The sequence below is a fragment of the Antechinus flavipes genome, chromosome 2 (genome assembly GCF_016432865.1).
Source record: "Antechinus flavipes isolate AdamAnt ecotype Samford, QLD, Australia chromosome 2, AdamAnt_v2, whole genome shotgun sequence".
Taxonomy (NCBI): Eukaryota; Metazoa; Chordata; class Mammalia; order Dasyuromorphia; family Dasyuridae; genus Antechinus; species Antechinus flavipes.
Window position 1 is genome coordinate 162,462,771 of NC_067399.1, and position 23,655 is coordinate 162,486,425.

The 23,655-nt window shown below is 35.6% G+C and overlaps 1 protein-coding gene across 2 annotated transcripts in view; it reads left to right on the forward strand.

The window, feature by feature from the left end:
- Window positions 1–23,655, forward strand: part of KIF16B (kinesin family member 16B) — a 341,764-nt gene that overhangs the window by 141,243 nt on the left and 176,866 nt on the right. For both annotated transcript variants that reach the window (XM_051975895.1, XM_051975896.1), the window contains exon 13: window positions 9,230–9,349. In XM_051975895.1, coding sequence (XP_051831855.1) covers window positions 9,230–9,349 — 120 coding nt within the window. The remainder of the gene's footprint in view (window positions 1–9,229; window positions 9,350–23,655) is intronic.

Consider the following 23,655-nt stretch of genomic DNA (forward strand, 5'->3'; position numbering starts at 1 on the left):
CAATGTGTTTGCTGAGGCCTAGCTAACAGTGACCATTACATTAGCTTCTCTAATTGTCTTGTTCTCCTAGAGACCCTTTTGGAGTCATGCTTCTATGTTCCCTGATTCCCTAGTTCAGGGACCTCTTAGTTCTGTGACACCTCTAAAACTAAACAAAAAACCTCAAGTACTGACTCCTTGCAGGCATTCAATTGAATACTCCCTTTAAGTATCTCTTAAGATTTCTCTCTCTAGACATCCAGATTAATAATATTCTTAGTGTAAAAGAAGTCTTGATGTTACTATTGCAAAGGCAGAGCTTTCAGTGAAATTTAAGGCAACAGGATATCTAACCTTGATAGGAGCTTTTGGTAGAGTTGGTATAGACAGTGATCCAGAGAAGTTGGGTTAGGACTCTCTCCCAAAGAACTTCTCTGAAATGTTCATATCTGGCTTAGTAAAGAGGGGAGTCTTTGAACTCACTAACAGCAAATAATCTGAGACACTTAAGTTGTCTCAGGTGATTGGGAAGTTGATTATTAAAAGGGCAATGTGGTTAAAAGGCCAATTTTTTTCTTTGCAGAAAAGCCAAAAAAATGTGGGAGAAGAAAGAGAATAAGAAAGGAGAGAAAAAACAAAGAGAAAAAAAAATGAGGCTCTTCTTAGAGGTTGGAAGCCACTGAAGTTGTGAGTAGAAAGGACTGTTGCTGAAGAGACAAGAGTTAGATAGACTGGTAGGGGATGGTAAATTACAAGTTGACTTTTCATACTATAGTGCTAAAATCAGGGATGATAGACACAGGAATCAGAGAGGCAGAGACAGAGATCTGTATCTGACCTGGGGAAATCAATACCATTCAGCTATTCTGAGGATAGAAGTATTCATTATATGCCAAGTAATTTAGCTTATTGTCCAAATCTTCCACAGAATGACACAAAATTTTTTGAGGGGAGGGAATTATGTACCTTATAATGATTTACATGAAAAAAAAAAAGCTGTTAAAATAACAGTAGCATTTGATCCTCAGGTATCCAAAAAATTTGTTCATCAAGAACAGTTCATTCATTGCTTGAAAGTTTCAGGTAACTTCACTCTTGTTGGCAAGTAAATCTTGCATAATGACAGTTAGACTTGGAGTCAGAAAGATCTGAGTTCAAATGCATCCTAATGCTGTGTGTGTGTGTGCGTGTGTGTGTCTATGTGTCTGTGTGTGCGCGCGCATATATGAAACTTGGGATAGCTGGGTGGGGCATTAGGTAGATTCCTGAGCTCAAATATGGCCTGGGACGCTTTCTAGCTGGGTAACCTTGGACAAGTCACTTAACCCTCTTTTGCCTCAGTTTCCTTATGTACAAAATTAGCTGGAGAAAGAAATCACAAATCACTTCATTATCTTTGTTGAGAAAACCCTAAATGGGGTCCATTAAATAGCGACAAAATTAACTTGCTCTGTATATATTTGTTTGCATGTTATCTACCGTTGCGTGAGGAGAGGGACTGTTTGACTGTTTTGTAGGTGCTTAATTACTATTGATCAATTGATTAACTATCATTGGTTTTTAATTGTGTTGTGAATTGTTTTCTTTTGTAATGTTCCTTAAAATTCTAAATCCTCTGTAGTTTTCTTTTTATCTGGGTAAGCCTTATTGTCAAATGCTTTGTTGAGTTGCAAAATACGTGTGGCTCTAAATGTTTTATCTGTTTCTTTGGGGATACAGTATGCCTGTAGTTATGGAAGGGGGTGCCAGGTTGTGCTATGCTAAGTATTCTATCTTGTCAAAGAGGTGTTTCATAAATTATGCATAACAGTACGTGCCACTCAATAAATATTTAATATGTGATAGATATTTTCATCTGAAATTACTTTTTCACTTGAACAATGATTTAAATCCTAGTTTTTAGTTTTATGAGGTGACACTTTTATAATATCATGTAGTAGTTGAATGCAGTTTGAATGTCAGAGAGCCGTAGGGTAGCATTAATCACAAATTCATTTCCCCCCCCTGAATCTTGGAAAACTTTCATATAATTCAGCTTTTGCCATTGCGTGTGTGCGTGTGTCTTTTCTGGTCCAGGTAATGTTTTTGACCTGAAGAAACTGTTTTATATTTCAAATGTTCTTTAAAATCCATAAGCCCTGAATATTTCCATATAAAGGGTTGCAGTGGGAAAAGTGAATATTTAACTGGGAACTAGTCCAAAATAATCTCTGTGTTAGAGGACAACTGTTACAAGTGAATATTTCTTCTTTGAGTGTGAGGAGATTCTCAAATTGTTTTGCACTCTTCTGGATAAAGAAGAAAGTGTTTTCTGTGAATACTGTTACTTTTCATACATTCTGGGATGGGCAGAGCGCTGACACTCTTGTGGGATTGCTATATGCTATCTTGTTAGTGCTTGGGGTTGCAGCTGTTTCTCTAGATGAGCCTGATTTATTGTGTGTGGCTGCGTGGTAAAGTTTCTCTGTTGGTGTAATCATTCCTTAAAAAAAATTGTCTCTCTGCTTTACTTAGCTAGCTATGAACTCTACCGAAAGGGGAAAATATACTAATTCCACTAATGCCCTCAGGTGAGTTGGAGGGATCATTTTCTTCAAGATTTACTAGGACCCTAATGTAGTAAATCAGGAGTATTGAAGTCACTGACTTTTATTTTAAGACTAAGACTCTCAGCACTTTTTCTGGTACTAGATGCATAAATGACTGACAGGAAGAACAGGTTAAGGGTATTGCTGATGTTTACTGGCCATAATAGGCTTTCCCTTTTTAGTCCTTAATTTAAGTTATACAGAATTCTATCTTTCCCTTTGCTTAGTGTTCAGTGGATTTCAAATTAAGTTGCTATCTTTTCAATTGTTCGCTTCTTGGAATTTATCTTAATCCTCTGTCACTTTTTACTATCTTGTTTTTCTTTGTCTCTCTCTTCCTCTTTCCCTCCAACTTTTCTTCCACCTTTGTCACTGTATCTCTCTTTTGGCCAAAGGTTGGCATTTTCTTACATGGTTCCAGGCCTTCAGGACATTTCCAGGACAGCTGCAGCTATACCAGACTTTCCCTAGTCTTTCATGCTGTCTTCTTTCATTAGAACATAAGCTCCCTGTAGGCCAGACCTGATTTGAATAGTTCTGTTTTTATTTCCGACGCTTCTTTCACTCTCTGTCACAAGATAATCATTAATAAATACTTTATCTTCCTTCTCCATCATGGACAGATCTCACAGACAGACACCCTCACACACATCATGGATTTATAGGAGAGATCTTTGTTCTACCATATCTTTGTACATTTAATGTAACATCTTACAAGCAAGCTGTCCCTTCTTATAGTTTTGATTTCTGTTCATTTAACATACATTTATCGATTCCTTATTGTTTATAGGCCACAGTGGTAGCTACTTATTTATACCATTCCATATAGCAGAATGAAAATCTTTGATTTAGAGAATGTCAGGTGTTGATTATCTTTTAACCTTAAATATAACCTGACAAAATATATAAGATGTCTGCTTGGTTTCATTTCCTAAATTATTTGAAAGTTCTTTAGGAAAGTGACACATTTGATTTTATGTAAATTTTTTTCTCCCTGGTGTTTTGACTTCAATTGACTTTACTGAGTGAGGTACTAATCAGAAAATTGGAAGTGATCTGCTGTGGAGAAGCCCTATACTGAATATCACCTAGGTGTGGCTTACTCCCTGCTATTATGTGAAGAGGTGGGAAGATGGGGAGAATGGACATTCAGTGTAGTCCTGAGAAACCAAGCCATTGTCTTCCTCTGGAAATGTCAGTTGACAAGGGACCTACTGATTCCTGGCCCAGTCATCCACTGACCCTAGAGAGAGGAGTCCCTATTAACTGGCCCTCATCTTATTTCAGGCAAATTCCCAGTCTGCTCCCATTATCTTCATGATTAAAAATCAGCCACAGTAGAAGTGAAAATTCTTTCCCTTTCTCTTTCCCATCTTTTTTTTTTTTTTAAACATGTTCTCATCCCTTGCTTTTCAAAGTCCACATCCTTCTCTACTCTTCCATTATTCTCTTGTATCCTGTGGAATCACTTTCCTGTTGTTAATTTCCTCTTTTCCTATATCTCCTTTTTCCTTTCCTTCATACTCTTTCTATCTTCTTGAGCAAACAGAAACTTGGCTATACAGAAGGTCCTGCATTACTAGTTAATTCTTCAGTGTAAGAATCTTCTCAGTAATATCACTGATAATCTTTTAAACTCTATTTTAATCCTTCTTCTGGTTGGCAACACACTATTAAAAAATCTTCACATTACAGATTTTGTAAGTGATTTTTTTAAAATTTGAAAATAAGGTAGGAAGAAAGGAAACGATTTTTATTAAAGACTTATTATGTACCAGGCAGTGTGCTTTTCACATTATCTTCACAACAACCTTGGAAAGTAGGTATTAAGAGTTTTACAGATTATATAACATTCCTCATCACACTCCTATGATGTACTAGATATATCATATTATGCCAATTTCACACAACAACAAGACTAGAAATAGCTGTGATGTGCCCATGATAGGATGATTAGGCAATATCAAAGAGGATTTGAACCCATTTCTCTTCTGATTTGAACTCTAACACTCTTTCCTTTACACTACATTGTCTTTCACTCATATGAGAGTCAGATGAAACATATGAACACTTCTTAAACTATAAAGTGATCTACAATTGTGAGGAATAAAGAGATTAAAAATGGTAAGCTAGTTTCTAGGAAAGTCTTCATAACCAATAAGGCATAATTATTAAATCTGAAGATGATATAATGTTAGTAGGGATCAGGTGGGGTAACAAAACCAGGATCCAAAAGGAAACCTGAGCAGCTAGAAGGAGATAATGAAAATAAGAAGAAAACATTTAAATCCAGTCCATTAAATATTAGGCACCTACTATGTGCCCAGGCACTGTGCTAAGCACTGGGAATACCTTTAATTAAAAGAAAAACAGACTCTGCCCTCAAAGCACTTAGAATCTGAAGGGAGAAGACTGATTGCAAAAGAAGACTGGAAAGGGGATGGTATGGGACACCAGAAGGTATCCTACATAGGAACATCTTATTCCATAGAGTTGAAACCAGGTAAGAAAGTAGATGCAAAGTGGAATGATCTGAGATTCTAATCGTTAATTGGAATAAATTTAAAGGATTGAATATACATCAAAAAAAAAAAAATCAACTCTCCAAGTACAAGATGAGAATGTGGGTGGGAAATCCTAATACAAGCAATTAATGTAAGTATTGTAAAGCTAGAGTAGATCCAAAAGAAAGGTGAGTGAGACTTGTGAGTCATCTGGAAATCATGTCTAAAGCAATAGGACATTTACCTTGGGGAAGACAAGACTTGGGGGAAATAAAGTAATTACCTTCAATTATTTGTTGAATGATCATATGGAACAAGAATGAGACTCATTCAATGCTACTTCTAAGGGTAGAACTATAGAGTTCTTAATAAAAAAAGCTGTCAAAAATGTAATAGATTTCCTTACTTATAACTTGTGATTCCTCCTCCCCCACTGTACTTTTTTGTTATTGCCCAGGATGGATCTTAGCTTACCCAAATTATTGATACCCAAGTAGTTTAATAAATATTTAATCTTTGAATGCTTAGCATTTCCCTCAAATTGCTGTTCATTTTAAAGGCCTTTTAAATATATTCCATAATGATAATAGCTAACATTTATTTAGTGCCTACTAAATAGTGTATACTAGGCACTAAACTAAGAACTTTAGAAATAGCATTATATTTAATACATATCAGTCTTTTGTGTTTTTCTTTGCTTACATGTATCCCTCTTTTTTCGTCCTTTTAAAAATCTGAGTTCTTTGGAGGACATTTTGTAAAATTACATTATTCTCTTTATATGCCTCTATGATCTTTTTTTTTCTTGTCCAGCACCACTTGTGATCATCTAGTCAGAATTTTGTCTCCTATCTCTCTAAAGAGAATTCTCTGTTATTAGCTCTTGGAGAGAAAGGGATTGTCACATTTTTTTTAAAAAATTGTTTTTTATTTTGAACTTAACAGTTATCTATAAGTCCAGGCATTCCGACATACAAAGCCCCCAAAAAAGAATATTGTGTGTGAAACTGAATTTCTGCTATGCAACTTTTAAAGTTTATATTTAATTTAAATTTCTCATTTTCTTATTGTTCTTCTTTTTTTTTTTTTTTGGGGGGGGGGATTTCCTACTAATTCATTCCTTGCAATACCTAAGTATAGTTAAGCAAAACAAATCAATGTGTTGCTTATTCCTGAATATGAAGGTTTTATTTTGCATTGCTTGCCTGATATTTCTTTGCCTAGAAGTGGAAAGTATACTTCATCATCATTATTGGGGATATTGTTATATCATTATATATTTTTGTCAACTTCCTATATATTGAAATTTTGCCAGATTTAATACAAAGTTGTTCCCCCCTGCTCAGTTCATTTCTTTCCTTTGAGTTCTAATTGCATCATTTTTATGAAAACTATTTTACTTATAAATAAGAAATTTTATAGCTTTATATGATTATTGCTATCTTTTCTTATTGTTATATATTCTTTTAATTTAAAAAAAAAAACTTTCTAAGGACTTTTCCACGTGTAGTTCAGAGGTAAAAGCACTGGACCTATCTAGTTTGGGCATGTCTAACATTTCTATAAAATGAAGAGGTAGAACTAAAATCATAGATTTACATTGAGAAAGGTACCTTAGAGATCATCCAGTTGCACTCATTTTACAGCTGAAAGAAGTAAAGTGACTTGCTCAAAGTCATACAAGGTAGGATGTGAACCCAGGCCTTCTGACTTCAGGGAATGCTAGATATAATATCCTAAAGGATCTTATTCACCTATTCAATTATTTCTACTTAGGCTTTGCTGCTATGAATTCCAATATAATATGTTGTTTTATTTTACTTTTTGGTTTTTGTATAATCATTCAAATTTGGCATTGAAATTGAAATTAGTTTTAGTAGTCATATTCTTAGTTTTTCATGTATCACCAAGTGTGGGTAGCATTTCCCCCTCCAACCCAAGATCAAAAATTGGGTCCCCTAAGAGAAGAATATCTTGGGTTCAAATAAATACTAATCTGTGAGTTCATTCTTAAAGAAGCACAGGATGTGAGAGTTGGAAGTTATGTCCACGGGTATTTAGTCTGACCCCTGAATGAAAGGAATATCCACTATAATATCTGTGATAAATGGTTGTGCATCCTTTTATGAAGACCTAACGCCTCTCCAAGGAGACTATTCATACAGCACAAGTCTTCAGTCTGGGGTTCACTTGTAGTACTCAGCCAGTTAGCTCAAAGTAAGCCCATTTATCAAAATGACTGACATAGCATAAGCCTGCCACATCAGTACCCAGCACTGGGCTGAGCATTGGGCCTGCCAAAAACAGAAAAAGGGATCACTGCAGGCCCTAGCCTCAAGGGGCTGAGCTCTGCTGGAAGAAGATCCCTCCAGGGGGAAGCTGAAGGGGAGGGAAGTCATAACTGCCCTCCCTAACAGGAGTTCTCCATCTCTCCCCTTTGCAGACTGAAGCCATGGCCCTGGGGACAGGGGCACTCAGGAGGGGTGTCTGCCGGGGCTAGAATGAATGAGAGTGATAAGGTTCCTGGGGCTGATGGCTCCCAAAAATCTTCTGGGTCCCTTCCTGTAAGTGTTCCCCTCCTCACCAGGAAGGGGGCATGGTGAGCACACAGCTGGCACCCCCACCCCCACCTCCCCTGACTTCTCCACCTCCCCTCTGTGGGCTTTCTCCAGTTTTTCCTGGTGTCTCGTTGGTCCTCATCGTTTGTTGCCCCCTGTTAGACAGTGAGTTCCCTGAGAACAGGGCCTGTTTTCTTTGTGTCTCCTGCATAAAGCACAGCTCCTGGCACTCAGCCAGCTTATGCTTATTGAGTGAGTTGATTTTCATGGGGACCTCATGCTGCTCCCTTGCTGCTTGTCCTGTCGCTCCTTAGGCCTGATTCTCTCTACAGAGCAACCCTGGAAGAGGGATTTCCTCTTCTGCTATGGATTCTTGACTTGATGACCAGAGTTCTCAAATAATTTGCTGGTTTATATTTTCACATGGACCTAAGGTTCAGCTTGGGGTGGAGAAGGAGGGGTGGTGGATAGAATGCCTGGACTGGAGTCAGGAAGACCCAACTTCAAATCTACACTTAGAACATTTACCAGTTGTATGACCCTGGGCAAGGCACTTAACCCTGTTAACTCAGTATCCTCTTCTGTAAAATAAGCTGACCACTCCAGTTTCTTCACTAAGAACCAGAGTCAGAGAAGGCAGAACCACCACCACTACCTGTGGCATAATTGATCATTTGACTTTAGATTGTAATTTTAGTTGCCTTTCTAATGGCCAAAAATCTATAATCCACTAAAAGGCTAAGATACTTCTTTTACAGTGATCAGTTAGAGCCCAAAACAGACTTTTATATAATGCAAATGGGCTTCTTATAAGTCTGAAAGAGGTTGATATTTACATGTTGCCATCTTTATGAGCTCCATATATCTTGCAACCACTTATATGTGAAAAAGTCACACTTTTCATTTCTTCTTGCCTATTTGGTGGAAAGCAGCACTCTGACAAAATCCTTTGCCCTTTGCCTCCAACTCCCATCTTTCTGGCAAGCAGAGTAGGTTTTCCAGGCCCATTCTTATTTGATTTCTCTTATTATTACCTCATTATCTGTTAGAAAAACAGGTGATATTTATTTTGTCCCTAACAAATAATCAATTAGCAGTATTTTACTGACTAACTTAACTGTCCACAAGAAGTTATGCTAAAAGGAGAGAAGAGGGGAAAACACCCTGAAGATAGAATCAGAAGACAGGTTCATGGTCTGACAGCCATATGACTTTGCTGAGTAAAACCCTTCTGGGATGAGAGACATTCCTTTTACTTGGTGTATTCTAAGTTTAGTTGAGGAAATAGCATTTAACCTAGGTCTGGAAGGATTTAGACATAAGGTAGCTCTGGAAGTTTAGTGGATTTTATCTGCTAGAATTGAATGTGAAAATAAATATAATGAATAATTCCAGCATGCAATGGGATTTCTAATTGAAATTTATAACCACACGTTAGAATGCTTTTTTGGTTTTTAATGAAAAGTAAATCTTGGGGCATTTAAGTACTCTATTTAAAGAATGTAGTTTCCCCTTTAAACAGTTAGGTTGACTTTTTTCTTTCAGTTGACTTTTCTTTCAAATAAATTTAACCTTTTAAAAAAATCCCTTCTCATTTTAGGAACAAACATTAGCCCTGAGGAAAGAAGGAATTGGAGTTGTTCTGGATTCTGAGCTGCCTCATCTGATTGGCATTGATGATGACCTTCTGAGTACTGGAATAATCTTATATCACTTAAAGGTAGAAATAAATCTAATTAGTCACTTTACGTGGCTTCAATTGAACATTGTAATTATATTTTGTTTTCTCTTGGCAAATTTTATTGTTATAATCTATGACAATGAAGACAGTCATTAAAAGCTGTATGGTGAAAATATAAGTATAGTATATCATCAGTTCAGATAATTGGAATATAAAAGTGGAATTTTATGGGTTTTCAAATTTTCCCTTGCCTGGCCAGGTATAACGCTCTGTTTTAATTACATCTGGAAAGGGGTGGGGAGAGGTCTATTCTGTCCTATAACTTAAGGGATTGATGATAAAATTGAGGGAGAAAAGTAGAGGAAGAAGACTAAGAGAAGTAGTAAGTACCTGAAATAAAATTTTAAAATTTATTTAAATTTCATTTGAAGCTGTTATTCTTGATAAGTTTTAGAATTCACCATAGCACCTGTGTTCTTGAATCATATTGCAGTGTATTGAAGTAATGTTTGATTTGCTAAACAGTATTCATGGTGATAATGTTAAAGTCTGGTGTAGAGTCCAGGTTAAGAGGGATTGCTTGGGAATAGTGAGAGTCTCCAGATGCACTTCTCTTTGATATGGTTTGATTGTATTAAAAGAATCACAGAGCTTCTGGAAGAGGAGATTATAGAACTTGTTCATCAGTTTGTATATCTTGGAAAGAAAATAAAAGATGGACAGGGATTTTTGGTCGAATTTAAAAGGAGAGAAAAAGAAGGCTGGATTGTCTTTGGGAAATTGTAGGACACTTTTGGACTCTAGGTTTTGCATGAAAGAATAGAGACCCATCTTTTTAATCCTAACTTTTTTTGAGTGTTTTGCTATGTGGTGATGAGATGAATATTGTCTCTAAAGAACTAAAGATGAGTACACAAAAGGCAATGAAAAGGTCTGCGGCATGTGTGTGAACAAGTCACAATGTGTTACCATCAATTTAAGGAGTTTTAGGAAATTAAGAAATTGTATGCTAAGAAGACAAGATGGCAGGCAAAAGGGATTATGGGTGGGCAACCAGACAGGTCTCCTGATCCCTTTTTGATATCAGGATGAAGTGAGAAAGACCTCTAGGTTGGTAGATAGCCCCCACTGGGAATTTTGGAGATAGTAAAAATGTGAGTTGCATGAGGTGAATTGTTGTTGTCTGTTCTTTTTCAAAGAGAACCCTGACATCTGAAAGGTAATTCTATGACATGCAAGTGAGTTAGAGTTAAGTGAGGGAGGAACAGGGCCCTCACTTTCCTGCCTCACTTTTCCCTCCAGAACCATCTGGGTCCAGTGGCCAGATATAGATCAGAACAACTTGAGATGGTCCTGGCTGCAGTGAAAGAGCTTGGCTTTTTTGAGCTAAGGTCTTTAACAGGTTTCAATTTGACTGAGAGATCATCCATTCTATGATTAAGCCTAGGTAAGAATTGAAACAAAGAATGGCCTCTTTTACTTAGTCACAAAAAACCAAACAAAATTCCAAGCCCAGTCTGGTTGGGGAAGACTCTCAGGATTTCTGGTCAAAATAGAAGCAATTGGTATTTACATTCACTCTGAATTTGATGGGTTAGAATGGGTGTGAATTCTGCAATCAATGTAATTATAAATCCATTTGAGAACATTGAGATTAAGAGACTAGAATCTCCCGCTGGGAAATATATATATATATTCCCTCCCCCCCCCTTTGAATTTATTCTAATAGCTAGATTTGGAGTCAGAAAACTTTGCTTCAAATTCCCTGTCTACTACTACATATTAGTTCATTCTGGGGCCTTTGCTGAATCATTTGCTCCCAATGAACTTCAGTTTTCTTATCTCTAAAAGTGATTGAATAAAATTGATTGAAGAACCTCCAGAAATTCTTCTAGCTCTGTATTTTTGATCCTGGCTCTATGATCCTAATTTTTTTTTTTTTTCCCTGAAACTTGGTTCAAAATAGCTGACTTGTGGACTTCATCTTTCTTCAATTACCTCACTAGAAAGTAAGGTCACCAAAACAACACACCAATGAGATATTATTTTTTTATTAAGTAATTTGTTGTTTTTCAAAGACTTTGATTTTATTGGCATGGCTATACTTTCTATCAATAAAGATGATATTTGGCTGTACTGTAGTGAAGATGGAGGGAATATTAACTGATAGCCAATCTTCTGGACCTTAATGAATGTAATTAGACTGGCCTTTTATAATTTGTCATTAAATCTATATGCAGATTCTTGTGGAGATATTCTAATGACCAGATTTGGCCAATGTAGCCTTTATATATGTAGTATCACATACAAGCTACAATGAGGATTTAGTTGAGTTATCAAATACAAATATACACCTTTTAAAACAATGAAAAACAATGGGAGAGAAACCCAAATGAGCATGTCATTCATGTTGTGGATGGAATTATCAAATATATGAACAGATATAAAGTAGAATAAAATTGTTTTCATTCCAATGGCAATTAATTTTTAGCCGCACCTAAGGAACATTTGGACCTTCATGCTGCAATATCTCATGTGCCATATTAAGAATAAATGACAATTATTAAGATAAAATTTAAAGAATGGCTAGACCAGACTAAGTAAACTCTGGTGGCTACATATGCTATGTGTGACAGAATTGTGAAAGCCCTGAGGAATTAATTTAAAAGATACCTTGGAAAATAGAAGATATTATAAGAATGGAAAAATTCATAGACTATATTAAGATAACTGAGATAAAATCAGTAACCACCAATCCATCTGTTTGCCTTCTTATCTTTGTAAAATTCTTATGAGAATGCATGCTAGGGTTATTTTTGATTAAAAATAGGAGAAGGATTGACAAAGTTTTATGTTTTTTAGGAAATAAAGGACACCCTTTATTTCCTATGGAAATATGCATTATCTACAGAGGACTCACAGAAGCCCCAGAAAGATTTAGAAAATGCATGTAACCCTCATATGATAATCAGGTTTTTGCAAATTCTCTAGAATTGATGATTACATCTATATAGTCACGTTTTTGATTGAAAGGTACAAAAAAAAGTAAGGTATTGCTGTTTTTTTTTTTTTTTAATTTTATATATATAGGAACACACACACACACACACACACACACACACATACACACACACACACACGAACAAACTGCCTTTAAGAATGTCCGTTGACATATCTTTCATGTATACATCTAGGTCATATAAAATTCCTTGATGAGTGCAAGGATAAAAGTATTTTGAAGTCCTGATTATTAACATCCAGTGAGGTATGAAACAAAGAGATAAATATTTTCCAAAGGTATTTATTGTAATAATATTGTAATAACATGTCTTACACACAGTGGAAGAAGAAATCTGCTTAGATTATGCTGCCCAAGTATTCCTGTTTTTAGGTAGATTATGCTGATTACATCAAACCTTAGAGCATTATAGGTTATCCCTACTGAGATCCAAAAATTATTCAAAAGTGATCAACCTTACAATTGGAAAAATGAAAATAAATGTTAAGAAAATTGGTTATTGTTCAGACTACTGATATGGATTGGTGTAAACAATAATTCAATCAACCAAACTGTTAAGTGTCTTTTGGTGAATGTGCCAGTATTGGGTTAATCCATTGAGTTAGTCTATCAGTACATATGTAGTATGTCCCAAAGATCTCTCTCCTCCCCCAGCCCCCCCACTCCCACCTCCCATCTCATTTTTAAAAAATTTAATTTAATTTATATTTTTGGTTACATTTTAAGATTTGAACTCTCTCCCTCCTTCACTTCCTATCCTGCATTAGAGAAAGCCACCATTTGACACAGATTCACAATTATATTTAAAACCTTGCTGTACATACTTCTATTTATCAGTTCTTTCTTTAGAGATGGATAGGACCTTCCTCTACAGGTACTTTTTAGTTTGTTTGAGTATTTAAAATACACAGAACAGCTTAGTTGTTCAAAATAATTCTTTGAACAATACTGCTTACTGTATACACTGTTCTCTTGGTTCTCCTCATTTCACTTTTCATTATTTTATGCAAATATTTCCATGAGTTTCTAAAATCAAATCAGCTTATTTTTTTATAGCACAGTAGTACTCCATCACAATCATATACCACAATTTGTTTAGCTATTCCCCTTATCCTCCTATTTCTTAATCTGTATACCATTATTATTATTATAGCTTTTTATTGACAAAACATATGCATTTCCAACAGTGACCCTTGCAAAAACTTCTGTTCCAACTTTTCCTCTCTTACCCTCCACCTCCCCCTCCTCTAGATGGCAGGTAGTCCCATACATGTTAAATATATTAAATCCAATATATGTATACATATTTATACAGTTGTCTTGCTACACAAGAAAAATCAGATTTAGGAAGAAGGTGAAAATATTCAAGCAAACAATAATAGAAAGAGTGTAAATGCTGTGTTGTGGTCCACACTCATTTTCCAGTGTTCTATCACTGGGTGTATTTGGTTCTGTTCATTACCAATCAATTAGAACTGATTTGGATCCTCTCATTGTTGAAGATAGCCACTTCCATCAGAAATTATCCTCATATAGTATTGTTGTTGAAGTGTATAATGATCTCCTGGTTCTGCTCATTTCACTCAGCATCAGTTCATTTAAGTCTCTCTAAACCTCTCTGTTTCATCCTGCTAGTTATTTCTTACACAACAATAATATTCCATAATATTCATATTCTCCAATTGAGGGCATCCATTCAATTTCCAGGTTTTTAGCCACTATGAAAAGGGCTGCCACAAACATTTTGCCACACACAGATCCCTTTCCCTTCTTTAATATCTCTTTGGGATATAAGCCCAAAACACTACAGTAACACACTACAGAAAACAAATTTCTCCACCATAAGCAAAATTTGTTGAAAGCTTGGTTAAACTTATAAGGTTTGATTATCACTTGGGAGCAGTAACAGTACATATCTCCTTGGTTCCTTGGTTCTCCAAGGAAAAAGAATTAGATCCAGATGAGTGGAAATCAGTAGGAGAGCAACTATGTGAATATTACAATGATAAGGGATCTGACTCAATTTCTAAAGAATCACTTTATACATATAACTTAATACAACTAGTTTTAGGAAATCATATAAGTTATAGAATAAAGAAAAAGAAGAAAGAGCAGGAGAGAGAGGATACAAACTAGGTGAAAAGGATGAAGAATCAGATAAGAATGGAGTTACGTACAATTCTAAGTGTGGTGCTTCACAACAGGAGCCATTAGGGCATTCTCCAACCCCTGACCTGCCTCCCTTAATTAACCTTTAATGGTTGGAGGGAGAAGGAGGAGAAGGAGAGACAGTGACACAATCAGCACCACCTATGAAGCAGCCTATGACAAAATTACAAAAGGCACTGATTAAGGCTAAAAAAGAACAGGATATATCTGATTTAATAAGTGCATACTCTCTGATTGAAGAGTTTGACTCTTCAGGTCAGCAAAGCAGAAGATACACTCCTTTTGATTTGGAAAAAAAATTAAAGATTTGAAAAAGGGTTGGTTCTTTATGGGGCTACATCATCTTATGTTAAGATGATATTAGAGAATTTGGCTTATGAAATTCTAACCCCTAGTGATTGGAAATCCATAGCAAAGACATGCTTAGAACCTGGACAAAATTTGTTGTGGCTTTTGGAGTATAATGAGCTCTGTAGGATACAAGCCCAACGAAATAGTCAAAGTGGAGTTAATATAAAAATCACCTTTGACTAACTAGAAGGTAAAGGTCAGTATGCAGATGCTTTAGCACAGATTACTTACCCTATAGCAGCATATGAGCAAATTGCTGCTGCTGCAATCATAGCTTGAGGTTCTCTCCCAGGGAAAGATGGAGGGGAAGCCTTCACAAAAATAGAGCAAGGTCCCAATGAACCTTTTGATGATTTTGTGGGACATTTGCAAACAGCTGTCATATGGACTATTGGTGAAAATGCAGCTACAGAAATAATGATCAGACTACTGTTTAAGGAAAATGCCAATGAGGTTTGCAGAAGAATTACATGGTGATTGCACAAAGATGCTCCTTTAGAGGACATCATAAGACGCTATGCCACAGTGGGTACAATTGCTTATTATATACAAAATATAGGAAGACAGGGTCCCTCTTGGCAAGGGATTTCTAGAGAAACTCATTGATGCTTTCAGTGTGGAAAAATAGGGCATCTGAGAGCTCAATGTAGGCAAAGAAATAGAGTAAGAGAAGCATACCTAAAACCCTAGTCCAAAATGCAACCAAGGCTTCCCCTGGGCCTCAGAATGTAGTTTGACCCAGGGAAATGAGAGGTGGAGCCCAGCTCCAAGATATCATACAAAAGACAAGTGGGACATGATGGCAGCCAAGGTTATACCCAGAGAGTCTTTAGAAGTTCAGGACTCTGATATGATCAATTAGCAGAGAAGCAATGTTATAGAAGAAAGGGATTACATGATCAATCAGCCAAAAAGCAATCAGATGGGAGGAAGGGATTACAGTTGGGGAGAATACAGGCTTTTTAACCCAACAGAAGGGCAGTGTTCAGTGCAAGCAGCTCCAATGTAATTGCTAGGTGATGTGGATAGAAAGTGGTGAGTGTAAGGAACCAGATTGATTAACTGCTTGGGGTAGAGGGTTTGCTTATATTCCTACAGATGGAGAAGGAATCAGATGGGTGCCAATGAGCACCTGGAGATTGACAGAAATCGAGAAAAACCTCAAAGCAAAGGAGATCGAAAAAACATCTGACACTGAAAGAGCATGGCTGATAATGAGACTGTTATAGAACTTTAAAACCAGAAGGAACCATTGGATTCCCTGAGACATGATAAGACTGATACAGAACTGCAAAATCTGCAGAAATCATTGGATTCCCTGAGATGAAAAATTTTTGATGAGTCTATTGCGGGATTTCAAAACTTGTAGGAATCATTGGATTACACACATGAAGTAATGGACAATGGATTCCCTTTGGACTATTTCTAGGACTTATGGACATGTATAATTCCTCATGTTGATTCATGTTATTTGTCACATCACTAGTAGCCTGTATTACTATGTGCTTATGTAATTTCTGTAATCATGTGTAATACCTCCCATGTTGACATTATGTATGCCTGTTTCAAATGAGACCCTTCAGAAACCCACTAATCTGGTTTGATTTCCCATTTCCTTTGGTGTTTTCATCTCCCTTCCTGAGATGTCAGGAAGAGCATGATCACCTCCTTTTATGGTATATTTACCTCTTTTTTTGAGCAGTCAGAGAAGGTGTGATTATCTCCTTTTTTGGGGGGTTCTCACTTCCTTGAGAAGTCAGGGAGGACATGACCACCTATGTTCTAAAACAAAAGAAAGCAGGAGATGTTATGGGCTAGAACTCTAAACTTGAAACAAAGAGTTAAGTCAGTGGAATTGATGAGACAATAGTTATCTAGTTTAGCATGGTTCAGTATGATTGATTTAATCTTACAACATATAATGGTTTCCTAGTGATATAATGATTGGTTTATACTCAGTGTGGAACATATAAGCAGGGACTGAGAACCACAGAGGAGAAGCTTCCAGAGGTAGAGAAGACAAAAGATTGGATGAAGGAACTTAAGCTCTCACAACTAAAGGGAAAATTTCAATTTGATCTTCGATCTTAATGGTGGCTGATCTGGCCTCCTGCACTTCCCCCCCGAAGACCAAGGCCAGACAGAAAGGATCTCCAGAAAGCTGCCCAGCATATGCAAAGAGATAATAAAGGATTTGGACTTTAACCCCTGGCTACTATTGTGGCGATTGCTGAACTGAAAAGAAGGCTGCTCCCAGAGACCCCAAGAAAACTGAATCAAAGAACATTACAAAATAGGGCATTCTTATCCCAAAAGTTGGGGTCTTCGGTTTGTCAAACACTAGTTTGCTATAGTTATTGACTATTTGTGAACCTAATCTATTCCATTGATCAACTAGTCTATGTCTTAATCAATATCAAATGGTTTTGGTGACCGCTGCTTTATAATGTAGTGTTAAATCAGGTATAGCTAGGACACCTTCATTTGATTTTTTTTTTTTTATTAGTTCCCTTGAAATGCTTGACCTTTTGTTCTTCCAGATGAGTTTTGTTCTTATTTTTTCCTAGGTCATTAAAATAGTTTTTTGGGAGTCTGATTGGTATAGCACTAAATAAATAGATTAATTTAGGTAGTATTATCATCTTTATTATATTCAGTTGTCCTATCCAAGAGCACTTAATATTTTTCCAGTTGTTTAGATCTGATTTTATTGTGTGGAAAATGTTTTGTGGTTTGGCTCATATAATTCCTGACTTTCCTGTGGCAGATAGATTCCCAAATATTTTTTGCTATTGACAGTTATTTTGAATGGAATTTCTCTTTGTATCTCTTGCTGTTGGATTTTGTTAGTGATGTATAAAAATGCTGATGATTTATGTGAATTTTTTTTATATCTTGAAACTTAGCTAAAGTTGTGGATTATTTCTAATAGCTTTTTAGTAGAATCTCTGGGGTTCTCTAAGTATATCATCATATCATCTGCAAAGAGTGATAATTTGATTTCATTACCTAGTCTAATTGCTTTCATCTCTTTTTTTATCTCTTATTGCCGAAGCTAGCATTTCTTTTCTTTTTTTTTTTTAATTTTTATTTAATAATTACTTTATATTGACAGAATCCATGCCAGGGTAATTTTTTTTTTTTTTACAACATTATCCTTTGCACTCGTTTCTGTTCCAATTTTTTTCCCCTCCCTCCCTCCACCCCCTCCCCTAGATGGCAAGCAGTCCTTTATATATTGGATATGTTGCAGTATATCCTAGATACAATATATGTTTGCAGAACCGAACAGTTCTCTTGTTGCATAGGGAGAATTGGATTCAGAAGGTATAAATAACCTGGGAAGAAAAACAAAATGCAGATAGTTCACATTCGTTTCCCAGCGTTCTTTCTTTGGGTGTAGCTGCTTTTGTCCGTCATTTATCAATTGAAACTCAGTTAGGTCTCTTTGTGAAAGAAATCCACTTCCATCAAAATATGTCCTCATACAATATCGTTGTCGAAGTGTATAATGATCTCCTGGTTCTGCTCATTTCACTTAGCATCAGTTCATGAAAGTCTCGCCAGTCCTCTCTGTATTCATCCTGCTGGTCATTCCTTACAGAACAATAATATTCCATAACATTCATATACCACAATTTACCCAGCCATTCTCCAATTGATGGGCATCCATTCATTTTCCAGTTTCTAGCCACTACAAATAGGGCTGCTACAAACATTTTGGCACATACAGGTCCCTTTCCCTTCTTTAGTATTTCTTTGGGATATAAGCCCAATAGAAACACTGCTGGATCAAAGGGTATGCACAATTTGATAATTTTTTGGGCATAATTCCAGATTGCTCTCCAGAATGGTTGGATTCGTTCACAACTCCACCAACAATGCATCAGTGTCCCAGTTTTCCCACATCCCCTCCAACATTCATCATTATTTTTTCCTGTCATCTTAGCCAATCTGACAGGTGTATAGTGGTATCTCAGAGTTGTCTTAATTTGCATTTCTCTGATCAATAATGATTTGGAATACTCTTTCATATGAGTGGTAATAGTTTCAATTTCATCCTCTGAAAATTGTCTGTTCATATCCTTTGACCATTTATCAATTGGAGAATGGCTTGATTTCTTATAAATTTGAGTCAGTTCTCTATATATTTTGGAAATGAGGCCTTTATCAGAACCTTTAACTGTGAAGATGTTTTCCCAGTTTGTTGCTTCCCTTCTAATCTTGTTTGCATTAGTTTTGTTTGTACAAAGGCTTTTTAATTTGATGTAATCAAAATTTTCTATTTTGTGATCAGTAATGGTCTCTAGTTCATCTTTGGGCACAAATTTCTTTCTCCTCCACAAGTCTGAGAGATAAACTATTCTATGTTCCTCTAATTTATTTATAATCTCGTTCTTTATGCCTAGATCATGGACCCATTTTGATCTTATCTTGGTATATGGTGTTAAGTGTGGGTCCATGCCTAATTTCTGCCATACTAATTTCCAATTATCCCAGCAGTTTTTATCAAATAATGAATTCTTTTCCCAGAAGTTAGGGGCTTTGGGTTTGTCAAACACTAGATTGCTATAGTTGACTATTCTGTCTTGTGAACCTAACCTTTTCCACTGATCCACTAATCTATTTCTTAGCGAATACCAAATGGTTTTGGTGACTGCTGTTTTATAATATAATTTTAGATCAGGTACAGCTAGGCCACCTTCATTTGATTTTTTTTTTTCATTAATTCCCTTGAGATTCTCGACTTTTTATTGTTCCATATGAATTTTGTTGTTATTTTTTCTAGATCATTAAAATATTTTCTTGGAAGTCTGATTGGTATAGCACTAAATAAATAGATTAGTTTAGGGAGTATTGTCATCTTTATTATGTTCGCTCGGCCGATCCAAGAGCACTTAATATTTTTCCAATTATTTAATTCTGACTTTATTTGTGTGGAGACTTTTTTATAATTTTGCTCATATAATTCCTGACTTTCCTTTGGTAGATAGATTCCCAAATATTTTATGGTATCAACAGTTATTCTGAATGGAATTTCTCTTTGTATCTCTTGCTGTTGGGTTTTGTTGGTGATGTATAAAAATGCTGAGCATTTATGGGGATTTATTTTGTAGCCAGCTACTTTGCTAAAATTGAAGCTAGCATTTCTAACACAATATTGAATACTAATGGTGATAGTGGGCAACCTTGTTTCACTCCTGATTTAATGGGAATGGTTCCAGTTTATCCCCATTACATATGATGCTTACTGATTGTTTTAAATAGATGGTCCTGACTATTTTAAGGAAAAGTCCATTTATTCCTATACTCTCTAGTATTTTTAATAGGAATGGGTGTCGGATGTTATCTGCATCTATTAATATGATCATATGTTTTTTGTTAATTTGGTTATTGATATAGTCAATTATGTTAATAGTTTTCCTAATATTGAACCAGCCCTGCATTCCTGGTATAAATCCTACTTGGTCATGGTATATTATCCTGGCTATGATTTTCTGTAAACTTTTTGCTAGTATTTTATTTAATCTTTTTGCATCAATGTTCATTGGGGAGATTGGTCTATAATTTTCTTTTTCTGTTTTTTTCCTACCTGGTTTAGCTATCAGTATCATGTCTATGTTATAAAAGGAATTTGGTAGGGCTCCTTCATTCCCTATTTTTTCAAATAGTTTATATAGCATTGGAGTTAATTGTTCTTTAAATGTTTGGTAGAATTCACATGTAAATCAATCTGGTCATTAGGGAGTTGATTAATAGTTTGTTCTATTTCTTTTTTTTAAAATGGGACTAATTAACCAATTTACTTCTTCCTCTATTAATCTGGGCAAACTATATTTTTGAAGATATTCATCCATTTCATTTAAGTTATCAAATTTATCGGCATAAAGTTGGGCAAAGTAGCTCCTAACTATTACTCTAATTTCCTCTTCATTAATGGAAAGTTCTCCCTTTTCATTTTAAGACTTAACAATTTAATTTTCCTCTTTTCTTTTTCTAATCAAATTTACCAAGGGTTTATCTATTTTGTTGGTTTTTTCATAGAATCAATTCTTAGTTTTATTTATTCAATAGTTTTTTTTTTACTTTCAATTTTATTAATTTCTCCTTTTATTTTTAGAATTTCAAGTTTAGTCTTTGATTGGGCGTTTTAAATTTGGTCTTTTTCCAGCTTTTTTAGTTGCAAGCCTAATTCATTGATTTTCTCTTTCTCTATTTTATGCAAATAGGCTTCTAGAGATATAAAATTTCCCCTTGTTACTGCTCTGGCTACATTCCACACATTTTGGTATGCTGTCTTATTGTTGTCATTCTCTTGGGTGAAATTATTAATTGTGTCTATGATTTGCTGTTTTACCCATTCATTCTTTAGGATGAAATTATTTACTTTCCAATTACTTTTTAGTCTATTTTCCTCTGGCTTTTTATTGGATGTAATTTTTATTGCATCATGATCTGAAAAGGATGCATTTACTATTTCTGCCTTTCTGCATTTGAATTTGAGGTCTTTACATCCTAATATATGGTCAATTTTGTATACATTCCATGAACTGCCAAGAAGAAAGTGTACTCCTTTCTGTCTCCATTTAGTTTTCTCCAAAGATGTATCATACCTAACTTTTCTAGTGTTCTATTTATCTCTTTAACTTCTTATTTATTTTGTGGTTTGATTTATCTAGTTCTGATATTGCAAGGTTGAGATCTCCTGCTATTATAATTTTGCTGTCTATTTCTTCTTGCAGCTCTTTTAACTTCTCCTTTGGGAATTTAGGTGTTCTACCACTTGATGCATATATAATTTAGTATTGATATTTCCTTATCTCTTTTAATTCGACCAATATTTGCTTTTGTTTGATCTGAGATCAGGGTGGCTACCCCTGCAATTTTTTTTTTTTTTTACTTCACCTGAAGCATAGTAGATTCTGCTCCAACCTTTTACCTTTATTCTGTATGTATTGCCCTTCTTCAAATATGTTTCCTGTAAACAACATATTGTAGGATTCTGGCTTTTAATCCAGTCTGCTAACTCCTTCTGCTTTATGGGGGAGTTTACCCCATTTACATTTATGGTTAAAATGATTAATTCTGTATTTCTCTGTATACCCTTCTAAGTGTCCCCCCTTCTTTTTTCCCCTTGTTATCCTATTACTTTGTAAACTAAGATGTCTTTTAAATATTTTTAAATGTATGTTATTCCCTCTTTTACCTAGTTCTGCTGAAAATAAAGTTCTAGCATTACCAGCCCTCTTTCCCCTCCTGCCTCTACTATAACAGTTCTTCTATTCATGTCTCATCTATATGAGATAATTGCTCCATTTTATCTTTTGCCATCAAATTTTGTTTTTTTAGATTCCTCCCATCATATCCAATTCAACCCCAATCTTCCTTTAAAGCTCCTCATACTATTGTAGAGATTATTAGAATTTACAGAAACTGTTTTCTCATATGATAAGTAAAAATTTAAACCATATTCTTTTATAATTGGTTTTTTAATATTTAAACTTTTTTTTTTTTTTTTTTTTTTTTTTTTTTGTGAGACAACTGAGGATAAGTGACTTGCTCAGGGTCACACAGCTAGGAAGTCTTAAGTGTGTTAGATCAGATTTGAACTCAGATCCTTCTGATTTCAGGGCTGGTGATCCATCCACTGAACTACCTAGATGCCCTAGTATTTAAACTTCTTATGTTTATCTTGAACAATTTTCCATTTAATTCAGGTCTTTTCTTCACAAATGCCTGGAAGTCATTTAGTTTATTGTATATCCATTTCCTTTCTTCCACCTCCACTCTCCAACCCCCTCCAATCAGGAGAACACACAGTTTTGCTGGGTAAGTTATTCTTGCTTGCAAGCTCAGCTTCTTTGCTCCTCAGAACTTATTGTTTCATGACCTTTGGTGTTTTAATGTAGAAGCTGCTAAATCTTGTGTTATCCTCACTGTCGCTCCACAGTATTTAAAAATTTTTTTTCTATTTAAATTTTTTTTTCCTATTTGCATGTAGTGTTTTCTCCTTGACTCAGGAGCTTCAAACTTAGCTATGATGTTGCTGTGCATTTTCATTTTAGCATCTCTTTCAGGTGCAGATTTGTAGAGTTTTTTTTCCTGTTTCTCTATTACCCTCTTATTTTAAAACTTTGGGGCAATTTTCCTTAATAATCTCTTCAAGTATAGTAGCGAGGCTGTTTTTGATCATAACTTTAAGATAGTCCAGCTATTCTTATATTGTCTCTCCCTGATGTATTCTCCAATTCTTTTGTTTTCAAAGTCCTTCTGAAGCTTTTCCAAAAATTTTTTGAATGGGGATCATTTTACTTTGTTCTTTGGGGCGGAACTTCACTGTCTTGGATTGTGAACCCAGATCTTTTCTATCATAATAGTGGTTATCTATGGTGGGATTTTTTCTCTTCTGCTCTTCATGCTGTTATTGTTATTATCTTAGTGCCTTTTTTCTTGTCAGCTTTGTGTTAAAGTCAGACTCTAGTCCTGAGATAGCGGGGGAGGCCTAGATGGCTGCTTTGTTTTCTGAGCTCTGCCTAGGGGCCTAAAAGTCATCATACCTTTGCCTCTGAGCCACGAACCTGGCTCCTGGTGACACTGTCGCTGCAGAGGTGCTTGTTCCTGACTGCCCCTCCAAAGCAGTTGCAAGCTTTAATTCACCCTCTGCCCTGTCTGGTGGTATATGCTCTTCAACGAGCCCAAACCATTAGCCCGGGAGGTTGGCTATTTCCTAATATATCCTCCCTGTCTTGGTTGGACAACTATTTTACCTCAACTTTTAATTATATCTGCCATTCAGTTTGCATTA